The 17,821-nt window shown below is 51.8% G+C and overlaps 2 protein-coding genes across 10 annotated transcripts in view; both read right to left on the bottom strand.

The window, feature by feature from the left end:
- Positions 1 to 8,292, bottom strand: part of Dpp3 (dipeptidyl peptidase 3) — a 30,372-nt gene extending 22,080 nt beyond the window's left edge. Inside the window, exons 1-2 of one of the 4 annotated variants that reach the window (XM_052714432.1) lie at positions 8,186 to 8,292; positions 783 to 1,057 (exon numbers count right to left, since the gene is read on the bottom strand). In XM_052714432.1, the coding sequence (XP_052570392.1) occupies positions 783 to 1,052 (270 nt within the window). In that variant the 5' untranslated portion in view covers positions 1,053 to 1,057; positions 8,186 to 8,292. The other 3 variants (XM_052714431.1, XM_052714433.1, XM_052714434.1) reach the window with 3 other exon arrangements.
- Positions 3,698 to 16,947, bottom strand: Peli3 (pellino E3 ubiquitin protein ligase family member 3). Of its 6 annotated transcripts, none has more exons than XM_052714440.1 (8): positions 16,785 to 16,947; positions 15,498 to 15,659; positions 14,901 to 14,972; positions 11,950 to 12,136; positions 10,144 to 10,245; positions 8,668 to 8,862; positions 8,186 to 8,374; positions 3,698 to 6,742 (listed from the first exon to the last, which is right to left on the bottom strand). In XM_052714440.1, the coding sequence occupies exons 2-8, from the start codon at positions 15,647 to 15,649 to the stop codon at positions 6,173 to 6,175; spliced, it is 1,467 nt and encodes a 488-aa protein (XP_052570400.1). In that variant the 5' UTR covers positions 15,650 to 15,659; positions 16,785 to 16,947; the 3' UTR covers positions 3,698 to 6,172. The 6 variants fall into 6 exon arrangements, with proteins under 6 accessions (XP_052570400.1, XP_052570399.1, XP_052570398.1 ...); XM_052714439.1 differs by having other exon boundaries at positions 15,498 to 15,650; XM_052714438.1 differs by lacking the exon at positions 16,785 to 16,947 and having other exon boundaries at positions 15,498 to 16,277.
- Between the last annotated feature and the right edge of the window lie 874 nt (positions 16,948 to 17,821).

Genomic DNA, 17,821 nt, shown 5'->3' with positions numbered 1-17,821 from the left:
CTCTCACACACACACACACACACACACACACACACACACACACAAATTAAATAAATCTTTGTTAAATAATGTACTGTGCACATACAAGTGTCAGTATCCAATGCACTGACAGAGAATGGAAAAGAACTAGCCACAGTGGCCACCTCTGGAGAGACAATGAGCATGTGTGACTTTTGTGTTTTGTATGTTTCTGAACTGCTGCAATGCACTAAGAATTTGTGTGTTATCTGGCCAATACATCCACAGACAAGAACTAGGGGACAAGTAGAACATCCTACCCACGCTCCTCACAATGCAGAAGAGTAACTCAAACTTCCTGATTTCTACCCAGGCTGCCTTTCTGTCCTCTCAATACCAGCTGCTAATTCCTTTGTATAATTACTGCAGACTGCCGAGAACAATGGAGGCTAGGCTCGCCTCAAACTCACAACAATCTTCCCACCTCAGCCTCTAGAGTGCCGGAATTAATGGTGTGCACCACTAAGACTGACTTGTCTCCCTGTATCTTGAAGCGGGCACTGTTCTAAGCAGGTCACCACAATACTAAGGGGAGACTACGTGTCTATTCTACAGATCAGAAGTCTGAGGCTACAGGTAGGGGTATGTGTGTGTGTGTGTGTGTGTGTGTGTGTGTGTGTGTGCATGTATACATGCATTTGAGCTAGCAACCTTTAGTCTAATCCTCTATCTAGCTGAAGAGAGAGCTCTGTGCCCTCTGATCCTGGTCCTTCACACCCTTCTAGAAGCCCCTCAGAAAACCAGGCTGGCCTGTGAGAACTGACCTGGTACTCTTCTTCGGTAAGGCCCTCAGCCAGGGCATGTTGGCGCAGCTGGTCAGGGTCCTGGGCACGGAAGAGACGGCTAAGCAGGGCATAGATGTAGGGGGCTTCAGGGGAGGTCTGGAGCAGCACAGCCAGGCCTCCATACCAAGCAGCCCTAGACAGGTGATGGGCATAGAGGCGCTCTGTGGGGGACAGCAGGCGGAAGGCCTCACGGCAGTCCAGGCTAGACACACCGATGTCATTGGGCAGGATGTACTGGGTATCTGCCATGGGCCCTGCAAGGACACATCACAGTCATTTCAGAGAACACACCATCTTCACATCGTCTCTGAACTCTCATGAGCTAACTTCTTCCACCCAAAAGCCCAGGAGGGGGTGATCCAGTAGCATTCATTCACCTGATATGCTGAAATCCAAAGATGCAAATACTTAGTTTGGGCCTGTGGCCTCTTGGACTTAAAGTCTGACTCCAACTACCTCATATTATAGACAGGGAAACTGAGGCTCAAAGATGCCAAGACTTTTTTTTCTAAACATACAAAGGAGGAATCAGCAGAATAAACCCTCACTGCTAGACTCCCAGGCCAGGCCACTCCCATCACCTCCACCTTCTCAGACTTCCTAGCCTCTTGGTTCAGAACTCAACACCTCCAGCCCATCCCTGCTGACAAAGGCAGGTGTCGGCTTCCTATCCACCCCCTTGCTCCAGTCTGCTCCATCAGAGAGTTCTAAAATCCAAGCCAGCCGCTTCACTTTCCCTGTAAAACTGAGTATGAAGATGTCACCAAGCTCAACAGCTGGGTATGTAAATTAGAAGAGGCCACTCCCAGGGCAGGGATGTAACTCAGTTGGTAGAGTGTTTGCCTAGCACTAACCAGGCCCTGGGTTGGAGTCCAAGGCCAGTCTGGGGTACATGAAACCCTGTCAAAAACAAGCAAATCGAAAAAGTATTCATGTTCTTGTATGCTTTTCCTTCCCAGCATGTGCCCCAGTCTCCTCCCTTCTCTTCAGCCCTCCATTATCCTTCTTTCTTCTGTTGCTACGCCTGGGAAGCCGTACAAGGTCACAACCCATTTTCCAGATAGAGACACTGACATTTGGAAAACAAGCAACTTATCCAAAGCTTTGCAGCCCAGATGGGACCCGGGGAATTCCCAACACACCACATTCTCTACGCCCCGCCCCTGACTCTGTGCTCCCCAATCGCGCGCCCCGCCCCAACTACCCAGTCGCCGGGGCTCGGAAAAGGGTGTTAACTCTTTACTGCCTGCAAATCCTCCTTGGCCCGAAAACAGGGAGCGATTTGGAAGAGGCACTGAAGGGTGGACAGAAAGAGGACGATCTTGCGCGCACAGCCTGGCCACGCTCCGATCCCCTGAAGATGACACGCCGTGACCCCGAAACCAGGGCCCGGCACCTCACCTGCTGCAGCTGCTCCGTTCGCAAACTCACTTCCTGCTTCCGGCTCCCCCCCCATTCATTGGGACTTCACAAGCCCCGCCCCCGCCGACCAATTGTCAGGCCCCTGGGATCAGATGGGCGGCGGTTCCAGCCAGTATACGAGCTGAGGACAGCACCTCCCTCATCAACTCACCGCCCCCGGGCGCTGTGGGTGGTGCTTGCTTAGAAGGGCCCTGAAGCCTTGGCCTTTTGTCCGCTGGCCACGTTCCAGCCGCGGAGTGGCGAGGGGGGAAGGGTGGGGGGAGTGGTTTGGGTATCGGTAACCCACGTAGCTGCTGCCTGGTGCAGACAGAGGGGACACTTTGTGTCCCCAAACACAAGGATCCCTGTACATCAGGAGCCCCCACACACATGTAGCTGGGACCCTGCCCTCTTCGGGGTTTAGTGTCCCTCCGATCTGGGTTTGGCGGTTAGCAACAAGCATGCAGACAGAAGAATGTAGCAATGTGGATCCCCTTCCTCTCTGGATTTGGGGTTTGGAGATGCTATTTGGAGACTTCAAAGCTCTTGCAAAGAGTGGAGGCTACATGCGAAGAAGCTCCGGGCAGAGCAGAAGTAGTTCCACCCACCCAGGGGTGCAGAAAAATGGTACAGGCGCTTCACTGGCTGGCCATGGGCCTGGAAGCAACTCTTAAACATTTGAAGCCCCCGTTTCCTCAACACACGCGAAGACGAGGGCAGCAAGGAGCTGCTGTTTTCTTCGTGCAGCCGTTTGCCGAACAGCATAGAAAAGCAGCCTCCGATTACTTAAGGGCAAGCATGCTGTCGCTTATAGTAGTCAGGGTGGCGTCTGTCCGAGTGACCCCCCAGTGCCTGCAAGTGCCTGCAATGACTGCAAAGAGCTTGAGTTAGACTGGAAGCTGATGAGACCTCTCACCTACCGGTTATGTGACTTTAGGTGGGTCATTTCTCTGACTCTTGAGCTCTGTCAGCTTTACTTAAGAACTAGTAAGTGAATCTGCTCCAAGGAATGGGCGACTATCAAGGGGTAGTGCTGCCCCCTAGGGTTGTGTAGGAGGTAGTGTCTTTGAACTAAAATCCAACACTCTCCTTGCCATGTCTGTGTATAGGGCCCAATGTAACCAATGCCCAACACAGGCACCAGTTTCTCATCCAAAATGGTACCCAAGACTGGCTTGTCCTCCCAATGATAGTAGCTGCTGGCTTGTCATTGTAAGAGGGAATTCTGTAAAAATGCTTATGTCCTGAGGAAACTCTCTTTCTTTCCTTTTGCCTTTTTTCATTGTTTTAGAATAGGTATAAAGTTGACTGAGTCAGATGACGTTGAAGTGTAGCTATACCAGGTAGGAGAGGTAGAGCTGTCCATAGGCACCAAGGGGTAGCTGAGGCAAGTGAAGGATCCCAGTACCCAAGACCCCAGCCAAGCTGCATGATGCCATTTTATAATCTCAATTAATAGGAGTACTTATTAAATGAAGTCCTTTACCAGCAGCTTGCCATATAGAATCTCATTTAATTCTTGCAAAACCCCTGAGATAGCATATCACTGTTGTACCAACTACACAGGTTGGAAAACTTTGACTAAGAGGATCTTTGATTTCCTAAGACCTTCCACTACACTGTTCCCTCTTCCTGCCCCAACACTCACTCACTCTCTCTCTCTCTCTCTCTCTCTCTCTCTCTCTCTCTCTCTCTCTCTCTCTCCTCTCTGACCATAGCACATTCTATTAACGGGTCATGGCTTTTCTGTATGTTTACATCCACCTGGTGAACAAAGTACTTTTTGTTTTTGTTTGTTTGAGACAAGTCCTGCCACATAGCCCAGGCTGGCATTGAACACACAATCCTCCTTCCTTAGCCTTCCAAATGCTGGAATTACAAGCACATGCCACCAGGTCTGGTCTTACTGCCATTCCATTTAACAATTGTGGCATCTGAAGCCCAAGAGCTGACTCCCACCACCAGCCCGAGTTCTTCCCAGAGCCCAGGCAAGTCCTTTTTGTCCCTCCTCCCAAAGTCTGAGATTCAACACCAGAAATGAGATCAGAATATGTTCCCCTGTCTGGTCCCCAACAGGGCCATTAGCAAGAACTGAGTAGAGGTTCATTTCTAGTGTTTTGAGGGGAGGGCTGAAATGTTCCTCATGCATTCTGGCATCCCCTCCTGCCGTGCGTCCCACTGTAGCTATGTGACGCTCAGTCTTCTCTGTGATGGCTGCCTTCTGTCCTCCCAACAGCCCAAGTCTGGTCTTTCTGGCCTCAGCCAGCTGTGTGGCCTTGTACAGTTTCTTGTGGAATCTGCACCTCCCTAAACTCTGGCTTCTGTCTTGTACTGAGGACAAGGTCACACCTACACTCAGAGCCACCTCCTTTGATTTCTCTAGAGTCTATCTACCTGTTTTCCTGGTTCACTTCCCTTTGAAAGGTCAGGGGAAACCCCAGCTCAGCCCTTGGCTCACAGGGAGACCTGACTCACAGACAGGAGGGACAGGGAGGGGTTCAGCACTGACTTCCACAGTCACCAAGGCCCACCAGGTCCCAGGCCACAGCCCTGATCCAATCGCTCTTTTACTGCTGACCTGCACATACTGGTTGGTAGGCATTTTCCCTACCCTACTATGCTGCTGCCCTCACCCAGGCTGCCCTCCAAACTCCATCCTGCCTCTGCCGTCCAAAGTTCTCAGGACAACCCCAGCATGTACAGGTGGCCAGCAGGATGTACTGGGGCCCTGCGTGGGGCTGGGCACTGAGCAGGCAGATCTCCATCTATCTCTTCTTCAGCTTCTCCACGAAACAGACACTAAACTGCCTTGCCTCAGTCCTGCCCAGCCTTAGTATGATCTGAGAGGGGCAGTTGTGGCTTCCAATAACCGCCTGCAACTAGATTGTAACTTTCTCTCTCTACAAACACAGGTGGGGACACCTCTCTTCCTGGATCACTGTGAGTAGATAACAAAATCCCCGGCCAAGAAGCAAAGCCCTGGTACCTGGTGAACGCTCAGTGAACATAGCTGTAATTACTGTTAGGATGGGGGGCGGACACACAGTGAATATTCAGCGATGGTAGCCCTTGGGTCAGAGCCAGTGCTGTGGAGCTGACTCCTGGTTGTCCACAAATGAGGATCTGAATTCTCCACCAAGCATGGCCACACCCTATGCTCCAGGATCCCCTTAATCTGTTTCTCCACCCCTGCTTCCTTACCCTGAGCCTGTGCCAAGAGGGTACTTTGTGGGCCTGGAAGATTCCAAGTCAGCACGGAGGCCGAGCTCCTGTGCCACCTCCTTCATGAAACCTCTTACTTTCCCAAATCCAGCAAGTGCTGTTCTCTAGCCCTAGAATTCTCTGATCCTAATACCCATGAAGCTGTCTACCCTCCACTAGGTTGTGAACTCCACCAGGTGGAGAACCTGATTGTCCATGTGTCCCCCACTTGGCACTATCCTGCCTGCAAATGCTGACCTCAGACTGCCTACTCACTCATTACTCACTGAGGACTGGAGGTATTGCATGCATGTGGGACATGTGGATCTGTGAGGGCAGCTGAGCAGCAAGGTTTACAGAGTAACCCAGGGCAGCAGCAGGAGAAAGGAATAGCTGTTACTGGATTGGCAGGTTCAGGGCACAACCAGACTAAGCTGGAAGTCAGGGGCCATGGCCCCTTCACTCCCCCAGGGGCACAGTGTAGGCGGCATGACGTAGGATACTCCAGGGAGGGCAGAGGCATGGGGTGCCTTCCATCAGCCTGGGGCAGAGCTGGTGCTAAAGTCCCCATCAGTATGACTGGGATGGAGATCTTAGGGATCCTCTTAGAGGCTAGAGTTGAGGGGAAGGCCACAGCCCATCCAATGTGTCCAACTGGTGTGGCTATTGCCAGCAGGCACAGTCCCACATGCAGAGCTCCCTCTGAACAGCAGGAGATGGGGAACCTGGGTGGGCAGGCGGGCATGGCAGCAAGGACCCTGGAGAGCCTAGTCCAGTGGCCCCTGGAAAATTAGGCGGACACAGCCATGCTCACCAGTGAGCCAAGCCCCACAAAAGGGGCAGGCTGCATGGAAAGCATGGGTGCCATGTGGCAGTGGTGTCTGGGCCCAATAGCGGGCAGTCTTCTCAGAACAGACATGGCCACAGGGTGCAAAAGCATGGCTGGGTGGCCCAGGGTCCAGGCAGAGACCGGCCTCCTGGCCGAGCCACAGGGGCACATAGGGTCCCACAAGGCGGCAAAGAGGACACTCGCGCTCCTGAGGGCCTCGCTCCCTCCGGCAGCCCCAGCCATGGTAGCCATGGACATGACCGCAACGGACGTAGACCCAGGGCTGTTGCTTGTCAGGTGCTGTGCGGCCACGGGCTGGACTGGGAAAGGCCAAGGTGCTGAGACCCACGGGACACTGGGGCCGCGCTGCGTTGGCCTCCTGTCGCTGGGCCTCCAGTTGTTTCAGCGTGGGTGCCCTCAGCAACCCTGCTGGAGTGCGCCACAGCAGCGTGGCCCCACACAGGTCGATGAGCGAACCATCTTGCAGGATGTTGGACTCGTTTTCCACCTGGCGGAGGCAGCACAAGGCCTTAGCCCAAGAGTTCTCTGACCCTGCCATCAGGCAGCCTCACCCCAGAGAAGCCACCTATCTGGCCAGTGACATTCCCTGGAGAACACCCTAGGCTAGCAGGCCAGCTGAGACAAGGGAGACAGATGCCCCCGAGTACATACAGCGCCTATTCCCACAGGACCTGCGCTTCGGTGTCTTCATAGGTCACATCAGGTCTGGCCCAAAGCAAGGTTTTTCTGAAATGTTTTCCAATATGGCAGAAGTTGGATAGAGTGGGTAGAGCAAATCCCTCCCATGGTGAATACTGTCTACTTAGCCCAAAGCAGCTGTCCTAGGGGTCATGGATCACAGCAAGAATTCTAGAGACAGAGAGCTGGGTCCCAATCCTGGTCTTGCCATTCACTTACTCGGCTCAGAGAATAACTTAACTTCTGTGTCTTGGTTTCCTGGACCTCAAAGTGGATTCGATATCTCAAGTGGGCCTTGTGAAGACTAAATATGCCAACCAGACAAAAACATGGCGCAATGCCTGGTATACAGTGGGCACATAACAAGTGTGCATCCACGTAACATTCACATGTATGTTTTGCTTTGTTGAATTTTATGAGTGCTTTGTCTGCATGTATGTCTATACACCATATGCACGCCTGGTGCCCACAGAGCCCAGAAGAGGGTGTTGGAGCCCCTGGAACTAGAGTTATGGATGGCTGTGAGCTGCCATGGGGATGCTGGGAATCAAACCTGGGTCTTCTGGAAGAACAGCCAGTGCTCTTACTACTGGGCCATCTCTCTAGTCCCTGGTTTGATTTTGAGACAGGTTCTTGCTCTGAGATCAGGCTGGGCTAGAACACATAACCTTCCCATGTGCTGACACCTGGGGAGAATTCTGTGTGGTCCAGTCAAGGAATATAGCCACATTGGCCCTATGTTTCCTATAACTTACTCCCATCTCCCAACAGCACCAGAGGGATACTTCTGGACCACTACTATAAGAACTACTCCAAAGGCCATTTCCTGCTGGGAAAGAACAATAACACTAAACCTCCCTGAATGTGAGAGGCACGGTACAAGCTGCCAGCACTCTGGGCTCTATACTGCTCACACACAGACCAAGTGTCACCCTTGGAAGAGGATGTGATTTTCCTAAGCTGCTGGCAGCCTCCAAGTCATTTGGTTCTACACAGTGCATTTGTGTAGTCCTATTTCATATCACCTGCTGAATCCCCAGCAGTATAAAACTATGCCTAGGGACCTTGCTCTGGTCCTGTCTGCAGGGTAAGTGACAAGTGTCAAGAACACGCTGAGCCTGGAGTTCACCAAATGGAACCTAGTGGGACTCTCTTGGAGAGAAGTACTGTAGATGATCCCCCAGCTGGGAAAGGCAATGAACTGATTATGAGGGCCTGGGAAGGGTGGGCAGAAATGGAGGAGGCCACCTACCAGCTTCCCCCGCTGCTGGGCTGAGCGGCTGTCCCGCAATGTGTACACATTCCCGCAGACAGAAATCTCCCTCCAGACACCCGGGGCAGAGTCCTCGGAGAAGCCACCTGCTGGATGCATCACCAGGACCCCATTGGTTGTCAGGCCATCCATCAGACCATCAGGAGTCCTCCATTTGGCTGCCCGCTCCTAGGACCACATGAAGGATAAGCTCACAACCCCAGGAGCTCCCCAAAGGCTGCACGCCACAGGTGTTATCCCCCGCACTTTCAAGGTCTGGGGTTTCCCAGAGAAGTCCTGGGCATCTACCACCTGACCTCTTTGTATCTCACATTGCTTCTTCAAGAAGTGAGCTGCTAAGCTGTCGGAGAGTTGATGCAGAGGATGGTTATGTACCGGCCTATCACTCCAGGCATCTCTCCAGCCTCCCTCCCCTCAGCTCACTTTGTTGAAGGGTTAGCCCTGCCCGGGGCCTCACTCACTCCAAGAAAAATGTTGCTAGAGGCATCGAAGCCAGCAGCATAGATGCGGGCAGTATAGGGTGGCCGGCGGTCACAGAGGATGCGGCAGGCATAGCGGGAGATGGTACTTTGGGCAGAAGGGCCCTCTGTGGCTCCTCCGCCAGGAGGTGTGTCTGTTACCACGAAGTCAATCATGTTTTCGGTAGAACGGCCAATCTACAAGGAGAGGAAGGCAAGAACACATTCATAGGGAAGTTTCACAAGTTTATCACCCAGTGTCTCAGCAGCCCCCAAACAATGAAGAGGCTCGACCCCAAGCGGGTAGCACACCACAACTCTCTAGACCAGGGGTTCTCAACTTTCCTAATGCTTCAGCCCTTTAATGCAGTTTGTGTTTGGTGACCCCAACCATAAAATTATTTTATTGCTATTTCATAACTGTAATTTTGCTACTATTATAAATCATAATGTAAATATCTGCTATGCAGGATATCTGATATAAAACCCCAATGGGGTCGTGACCCACAGGTTGAGAATGAGACCCTTTGGGCTTGCTCTAGACCCTTTGGGCTTGCATGCAGGTTCTCTACATCTGGGCAGCTGTGGCATGAAGCCAACTTCTGCTCTGTGACCCCATAGCTCTGAGAAACACCCTACTCAGTAAGAACCAGCTCATCTGCTGATAGACCAATTAAAAGGTGACATTCTGGAACAGTAACAGCAAATTAAATTTCAGTAAGAATGTATCTCTAAAGATTTTTGTTGTTGTTGCTGCTGTTAAGCAAGGTCTCACTATGTAGCCTTCACTGGCCTGGAACTTGCTATGTAGATCATTCTGGCCTCAAATTCACCTATTTCTACCTCCCACATTAAAGATAGGATTAAAGTGTAAGCTACCACACCCGCTTATTATTTTGTATATTATGTGTGTCTGAATGACTTTATTGTACCACATGTGTGCAAGGGCCTGTGGAGGCCAGAGGGCATCAATTCCCCTGGAACTGAGTTACAGGCCGCTATGAGCCAGCTGATGTGGGTGCTGGGAACTGAACCTTCCTTTGCAAGAACAATATGTGCTCTTAACCTCTAACTCATCTCTCTAGGCCTAAGCTAAACATTTTCTGTAGAAGACCTCAGTTACTCTGCCCATGGTGTGTGGGGGGAGCTACTATGGGCTTCATTTTACAGAAGAGGAAAACAAGACTCAGATGTTAAATGACTCTTACCCAAAGTCACCCAGTGTAAGTGCACAGGGCTGAACCTAGGCATGATGAGGCTTAATTCTATACTCTGAATTCCAAAGCTGTATAGCCTCCACCCCTAGGAGGGGGCTGCTGCAAAGTCAGCAACCCAGGTTAAGACATCCTACTTTCTCATCTGCAGGGCAACCCACTACAGTGAACCCACTATGTTCAGAAGCACCTTTCCCAGGGCATCTGGGCTCAGGGCCTGACCCTGAACACCTGTAGAGCACAGAGGCTGGGAGACTGGACATACCTGGAACATGTCTGTGTCGCTGTCATGTGTGTACTCCACTATGACTGAATGGCTCCGAGACAGTGTGTACGAGATGCTATGCTGGCCTCGGTTACTCAGGGCCTGGTGGAGAGAAGGCAGTCACTTCCCAGGGTACAGGAGAGGTGCAAATTTCTGAGTCAGAGGCCAGCTCAAGACCCAATAGCCACTCCCAGAAAAGAGCGGCTCCATCCTATGGAGAGGAGACTACATGGAAGGAACTCTTAGCTGGCTCTCTTGTTTAGTCCTCCAGCTATCTCAAAAACGTGCTATTGTTCCATTTTACAGTTGGGAATTGCAGGTCAGAGACAAGAACTGACCCTCAGCCACACAGCTGGAAACAGCAGAGACTTAACTTCCATGCCAACCCTCTAAAGCCAAAGTTTTCTCTTTGGTTTTGCATGTGATGGCTGTTCTTGGTAGTCAACTTGACTGTACCTGGAATTAACTAAAACCCAAAACACTGGGCACACCTGTGAGGGATTTTTGCTTAATTAAATCATTGAAGTGAGAAGACCCACTTCTAATCCAAATATTTGAGGTGGAAAGATAAATATTTAATCAAGATTTTTTTCAGGTAGGAAGAGCCACCTTTAATCCGGGCCACACCTTCTACTGGCAAATTATCTAAAGGACATAGAAGAAGAAAGTTCTTGCTCTTTGCCTGCTTGCTCTCCCTCTCGCTGGCAAATCCATTCCTTCACAGGCATTGGGGCCTACTTCTTCCAGGGTTCCAGATTATACTGAAGAACAGCTGAGACATCCAGCCTCATAGACTGAACAACTACTGGATTCTTGACCCTTCCATTGGTAGACAGCCATTGTTGGACTATCTGGACCACAGCCTGTAAGCTATTTAAATAAATCTCCCATATATTTATTTATAGATAGATAGATAGACAGACAGATAGACAGGTAGATAGGTAGGTAGGTAGGTGGGTGGGTAGGTAGGTAGGTAGAGATTTATTTTATGAGTTCAGTTTTTCTAGAGAACCCTGACTAGTACACTGTGTGAACATTACATCCCACTCATGGAGCCTTGGCTCTCTCTAAAATAATGGAGATAGGTGCTGGAGAGATGGCTCAGTGATTAAGAGCACTTGCTGCTCTTGCAGTGGACCTAGGTTTGACTCCTAGCACCCATATGGCAGCTTACAAGGGCTTGTAACTCCAATCCCAGGATATTCAATACCTTCTTCTGACCTTCACAGGCACAGCGCTCATGGTGCATAGACATTCATGAAGGCAAAAACATCTATACACATAAAAATAAATTTAAAAAATTTTAAATAAGTAAAATTTCCATCCAGTGAATGGGGTATGGCAGTCAAGGAAACATTTTGAAGTCTGTTAAGGACTGGGCACACTGCAGAGGATGTCTAGTATCACTATTTTGGGGTGTGTCTGTGGTGTGCATATGTGTGCACAGGTGTGCCCACAAAAGCCATGGTGTCCTCTATCACTCTGATTCATGTCTCTCACTGAACCTGGAGCTTGTGGTTTTTTAGTTAGGATGATGCTCAGCAAGTCCTAGCAATCCTCCTGTCTTTGCCCTCAACAGTGTTGGGGTTACAGGCACATGTGCTTTTATTACATGAGTGCTGGGGATCCGAACTCCAATCTCCACCCTTGCACAGCAAGCCCTCTTACCCTACTGAGCCATCATCTCTCCAGCCCCATCATTCCCATTTATTTGCTGAGCCAATAGGCAGTGAGTGAGTAATGACACAGTGGACTCCCCTGCTCCAGAAAGGCCATGGGGCAAGTAGGTCTAGGAAGGCTGAAGACCTGGGCCTGGGCACACAGCACAGGATGGCATCCATTCCACTGGGGTAAGCTGCTTGCCTTGGAGACAAGTGGTGTGGAGATGTGGTGCATGACGTCTGGCTTCACTCCATTGGCATGTGGCCGGCGGTTCAGTGCCAGGCGGCTTCGGCGGCGGCCCTTGTCCCCACTTGCCAGACACCCATTGTAGCTGTAGATGGGGGGGGGGGGATTGTGGGAGGAGATAAAGAAGAGAATGAGCCCCAGGAGGCCTGGAGGAAAATGCCAACTCAAAGCAGACCCTACCTGCTTTGAACCACCCAAAGCTAGAACCACCCAAAGCAGGAAGAGCCCAGCATAGTCAATGGCTGCATTGAGGAGCAGGGGATGGGGTCCCTCTTTCAATGAGCCGAGTGTTCCCTGGATGCCTCAGCTGTGACAGCAGGTGCTAGGATTGTAGAGGTGATGCATCACAGTCGTGTGCCCTCAGTGGAGGAGAGGACCCAGCTTCTCAAGGAACCCAGGCACCACCTGCCAAGACTCAGGCACAAGTCAAGTACACTCAAGCCCCAGTGGCAGTAGGTGGGACAATAACCCCAGGGTTGGAATTCGGGAAGAGGAGACACCTACACTGGGCCTTGAAGACCTGGAAAGACTTCTTCTTTTCAAAGGATCATTCCTCACACAACTACCATAAATGACCACGAAGGAAGAAGCAGCTTCCAATGCCACTCCCTCCATTATCTCCACACACGTCTGATTCCCACCTTGCTCTCCAGCCTTCCTCAGGGGGAAGGACCATGAGAAGCAACGGTGAGGTGGTGAGTCATTGCCTTGACTGCCGCCATGGACTGCTGCCTCTGTTCCTGGTCCTTCGTGTTTTTAATTACCTAATGGAATCTGCAAAATGTCCTGCCAGGGAAGTGTCTTTCTTCCTATTTTATAAATTAGACAAGTCAAGGCCTGGGGGTGGGGAGGTGGGGGGGTGGCATTGCTAATCTCCATCATGGTCCTACCCCCCTTCTTAGCCTCAAGCTAAGAAGCCAAAAAAGAAAAAGAAGGAAAGTAAAAAAGCCACATTGTAGTCATACTCCACCTAGACTTGCCCAAGTCCTTCAATTTAGAGGATTCTGAGCCAAGGCCCTAAGACTGGCAGGGTTTGGTGACTCAGTGGTAAAGCATAGTATGGAGATACGAATACCAAGCGGAGAATGCTTTTCTGTAAGTAGTGGGGAGTCATAGAACGCTTTGGAGAAGGAAATAAGCAGCTGCCAAATCCAGGGCTAGGGATGTAGCTCAGTGGTTAGAGTGCTTGATTAGCATGTACAGTGCTCTGGGTTCAATTCCTAGCACCACATAAATGCAGTCTGGTGGCACATGCCTGTAACCTTAGAACTCAGGAAGAATGAAGACCAGGAGCTCAAGGTCATCCATGGCTTCTTAGGGAGATAGATGGGGGCCAGCCTGAGCTATGTGAGACCCTGTCTCAAAAAGAAAAAAAAAAAAAAGGCCAACTACAAGGACCAACTAGAATTTAGCGAGTCTGTTAAAATCTCTATTCTCTAGACCTGTCCCGAGATTCTGCCTCCCCAGGTGTAAGCTTCTTCCCGGTATCTCATATTTCTCTCCTCTCTTCTCCTCCCTCGCTCCCTCCTCCCCTCTTCTTTTTGTTGATTTTGGGGACAAGGTCTCATGTAACCAAGGTTGGCCTCCTACCTCTACCTTCTGAATGCTGGGATTGGAGGTGTGTGCCACTCTCCCTGACTCAATGTGTGACCTGCACGTGTTCTCCAGCAGCTCTGAACCGCAGCTTGAGTGAGGCTTCCCTGCTCTGCTTAGGACAGAGGGCTGTCAACAAGGCCCCTCCTCTGTCTCCGCAGTCTCCTCCATCCCTAGCCCTGCACCCAGACAGAAAAATAGCCCTTCCTTCCGTCAGGACACAAAGCAGCTGCTCTTCAGAGAGAAGCACCCCTGTGAGGAACACATCTTTTACCTTTCTGAACACTTCTCCTGTATGGGCAGAGGCAGGTCTACAGGGGGACAGGTCAGGATGCAGGCTAAGAACGCACAGGAACACATCCTGGCTCTTCCACTCCTCACATAGCCTCTATAAAATGGAGCTCATTTGTCAGGCCCCTACTTAAGGTTGATTTTGAGAACTAAACAAGATAAAGCACTATAAAACGCTTGACAGAGTTTGACATGGTTATAGCAAGCTCTTTTTTTTTTTTTTTTTTTTTTTTTTTTGGTTTTTCGAGACAGGGTTTCTCTGTGTAGCTTTGCGCCTTTCCTGGAACTCACTTGGTAGCCCAGGCTGGCCCCGAACTCACATAGATCTGCCTGGCTCTGCCTCCCGAGTGCTGGGATTAAAGGCATGCGCCACCACCGCCCGGCAAGCTCTTTTTTTGAAGTTATTTATTTTTATTTTATGTACATTGGTGTTTTGCCTGCATGCAAGTCTGTGTGAGGGTGTTGGATCCCCTGAAACTGGAGCTACAGACAGTTGTGAACTGCCATGTGGGTGCTGGGAATTGAACCCCAGTTTTCTGGAAGAGCAGCCAATGCTCCTAACTGCTGAGCCATCTTTCCAGCCCCCTATAGCAAGATATGAGTTAGCAATTATTGTTATCTGAAAAGAGGCAAAGTGACACATACAAGTCACTGTTCTGCATTGCTAATCTCCATCATGGTCCTACAGCCTATCAGTAGTGTCTTCAGAACAGAGTCAAGGCCAAAAGGAGACAGAGGGGAAGAGAGAGGGATTTGTGTCTGGGGTAGTTTCATGGGAAGTGCAGGTATCCAGGCAGCTGAAGACCAGAAAGGACTGGGCCTGTCCAGACATCAGGGCCCATAAATTCTTCTCTCATAGCCTCCACTTTCTCATCTGTAGCACAAGAGTGAGCTGCAGCTTAGTGATAGTATGCTAGATCTACAGTTAGGAAGACCTGGGTTCAAATCCCAGCCCTGCCACTTACCAGCTGTGTGCCCTTGGGCCAGTCACTTCCCCTCTCTGAGCCTCGGTATCCTCACCTCCTTCCTCACAGCATCTTTGTGAAGATTGAAATGAAATAATGTCCATGAAAAGGCTTGGCATCGCCTGCCTCCCAGACACTTGGTATGTGCTGGGTACCGGTCTATGTACTTTACAAAAGTTCCTTCCTTCAGATAACCTTTGGGGCTGTGACTCAGTATCAACCCTGTCTTCAAAATGGAGAAACAGAGGCACAGGGAAGTTCAGCAACTTGAAGAAGCAGGATTGGGGCCAAGGAGTTTTGTGCAGAACCAGAATTCTTTCCCACACACCTACACATAGTAGGTATGTTACAGACCCTTTCTCATCTGATTAGAAACTCTGGCAAGCAGTTAAGAATTGTCTCAGGAATTTTATGAGAAGCAGAAAGATTATATAATTATGAACGGAGATGGATTTTGTCAATGTTGTCTTTCATTTGGGAAGCTGACAAGAAACAGAGCAGAGTCCTGGGGAGGGCAGCTGGTGGCCACTGTTGTTTTGGCTGACCCAAGGAGGGGGTTACCCAAGACCCATCACTCCTGGGCTAGGGGAGGCTCACCCCAGGACGATGAGTTCACCATACTTGATGGGTTCCTCGCCTGGCAGTGCTTCTTCACCAGGAGAAGAGAGGATGCACGAGCCCTTGCTCCCTGGGTGCTGGAGGTCCGAGGTTCGAGGGGATCCCACGTCAGGGTTTCCTTCCAGCACCATTCTGAGCAGAGTGGGAGAAGAGAAAAAACTCTGCAGCATCCCGCGGCAGCTGCTTTCAAGCTCGGGCTAGCTCAAGGCCCCCTAGGCCGAGGCAAGAGGGGCCGGCCCCTTCGACACTTGTTACTATAACTACTCTGCTTCCCCTAAACGGCGAGGTTGCTGGGATACCAAGGAGGGAGATTGGTGAGAGAAGGCCAAGAAAGAAGTGGCAAAGTCAGAGGGTCGGGGTATTTGATGGGGCCAGCGGGATACACCAACTTTGGATGGACTACGCTTGGCTGAGGGGCAGCCAAGACTTAAGGGACCTTACCTCTCAGACTTAGTTCCTGGCTTAAGTTCTTAACCTCCAAGACCTCAGTTACCCCCTCTGTCAGGTTCTTGGATCTATGTGTTCCCGCTAATCTTTCTGCCTCTTTGCAGGGCTAGGCCTCCGTCCGTCAGTCCGTTCTCAATGACTCTCTGTCCTCCCAGCACTGTCCTTCTCTGCCTTTTCTCTTGCCACACTCTATTCCCCCTTCTCCTACCAACCTGCCTTCCTCTATTCGCTTGCCTTTCTCTTGTTATCCACCCTACTCAGTCTCCTCATCTTGGCCTGGCAGTGCAGGCAGGCCTCCAGATCCCTCCCGGGTGCGCGCCCCCCCCCCCCCCTCCCTCCCTCCCTCCCTCCCTCCCTCAGGTGCCTGTCTGCGGTCCTCAGACCGCTCCGGTCTCAGGAGGCCTGTCGGGGCGGTGCTCCCTAATCAGGCTTCCCCCGCAGCAGAGCGGGTTCCCCGCAGGCTATTTAACAACCCCAACGCTGGAGGGTCTGCGCCGCTGCAGGCCCGCACCCCGCGCTCGGGACGGGCACAATGACGGCCCAGCGCATACGCAGATACACAACCCGGCGGCCCCTTGCAAACACGCGCGCGCGCGCGCGCAGACAGTCCCGCACACCTCTAGCACCACGGGCAGTGCCCAGACGGGCGCAGCACACCCCGACCTGCTACCGCAGGGACGCGCCCACGCGCTAACAGCCAAAGGCGCTAGCCCTGAGACCCGCTCCCCTAACCTCGCCACCACCAGAAACGCAAACACGCCCCCCACGCACTCTTGGCGCAGCCCCCCTTCCCCTGCCCCTCCACCTCTCCAGCCTCACCTGGCGGCGCTCGGGGGCTCTCTGTGCGCTGCTCGCTCCCACCCGCCTCACCCTTGCTGCACCCCGGGACTGCTGCGGCGGGATGGGCTCGGCCCGCGGCTGCTCGGTGCAGCCTCGTCACGGGGACACTCGGGGCCTGGAGGAGGGAGGGTTGAGCACACAAACCTCCACGCTCCACCCCTTGCCCCGCCCCTCCTGCCACGCCCCCTGAAGGGCCCCGCCCAACCCGAGGCTCCTCCTCCTGCGGCTTAGCCTAACTGTAGTCAGCGACGCCAATAGCTTTTCGGGAGCCCGCACCCCTTTCTGAGGCCCGCCCCTGGAACCAATGAAGTTCCTCCCGCCTTTCCCTCTGAGGGACTCCCTATCCGCTCCTGGCTGGTTGAGGGACTCTACTTGGTCTACAAGACCCCTCCCCTATTCCAGGCTCCTAATACTTCACCCTCCTTCCAGGGTCTCCGGGAAGCCTCCTTCTCACAGTAAACTAGAGGCTCTTTTCCCCAACCTTAGACCAGGGACTCCCCACCTCCTACTCCAAGACCCCGCCTCCCATTTGGGGAAACCACGGAATTAGAGAGAAGCCAGGGTCGAGCTGAGAAAAGCAAACAAGTAGAGGAGGCGGAGAAGGGTGCGTCACCCGCACAAGCTGAGGAAAGGCACTGCGGTTGTCTTGAGTGCGGATCTGTCTTCCAGTTCTGCTCGATCTTTTTCTCTGTAACCTTCGGCGGGCTCTGGCCTCCTTGGTGTCCAGGGACACGTGCCCGCCCCTCCCACCAGCACGCACCTATCCTTTGTAAAACCTCAAGGAAAGCCGACTTTGGGTGCTCAGTTCCTCTGGACCACAGGCTTACAGAAAAATCTCTTCTGTCTGTGCCTGGCTCTCTGCGTTGAATTTGAGAAAATTAAGTCCTTTAATCCTTGAGAGACAGGTACAAAAATTGCCTCCCCTCTACACCCCCAAGAATGGAAGAGATTTACAGAAATAGCTTGCAGAAGAGGAACCCAGAGGGGATCTGGCCTAGGGCTTTATACAGCCTAAA

The sequence above is a fragment of the Peromyscus californicus genome, unplaced genomic scaffold, assembly GCF_007827085.1.
Source record: "Peromyscus californicus insignis strain IS unplaced genomic scaffold, ASM782708v3 Scaffold_4__1_contigs__length_199733344, whole genome shotgun sequence".
In the NCBI taxonomy this organism is placed as follows: domain Eukaryota; kingdom Metazoa; phylum Chordata; class Mammalia; order Rodentia; family Cricetidae; genus Peromyscus; species Peromyscus californicus.
Note: the sequence above shows the minus strand (reverse complement) of the source record. Positions and strands in the feature narration are given on the sequence as shown.

What these genes read in the sequence shown, in the direction of transcription:
- Peli3 (XM_052714438.1), bottom strand. Translation starts at nt 15,688, where the DNA reads ATGCTGCAGAGTTTTTTCTCTTCTCCCACTCTGCTCAGAATGGTGCTG. An exon ending in CTAGCAACATTTTTCTTGGA is followed by an intron (nt 8,375 to 8,667) that starts GTGAGTGAGGCC and finishes ATGTGGTCCTAG; the next exon opens with GAGCGGGCAGCCAAATGGAG. An exon ending in CCCAGCAGCGGGGGAAGCTG is followed by an intron (nt 6,743 to 8,185) that starts GTAGGTGGCCTC and finishes TGCCTCCGCCAG; the next exon opens with GTGGAAAACGAGTCCAACAT.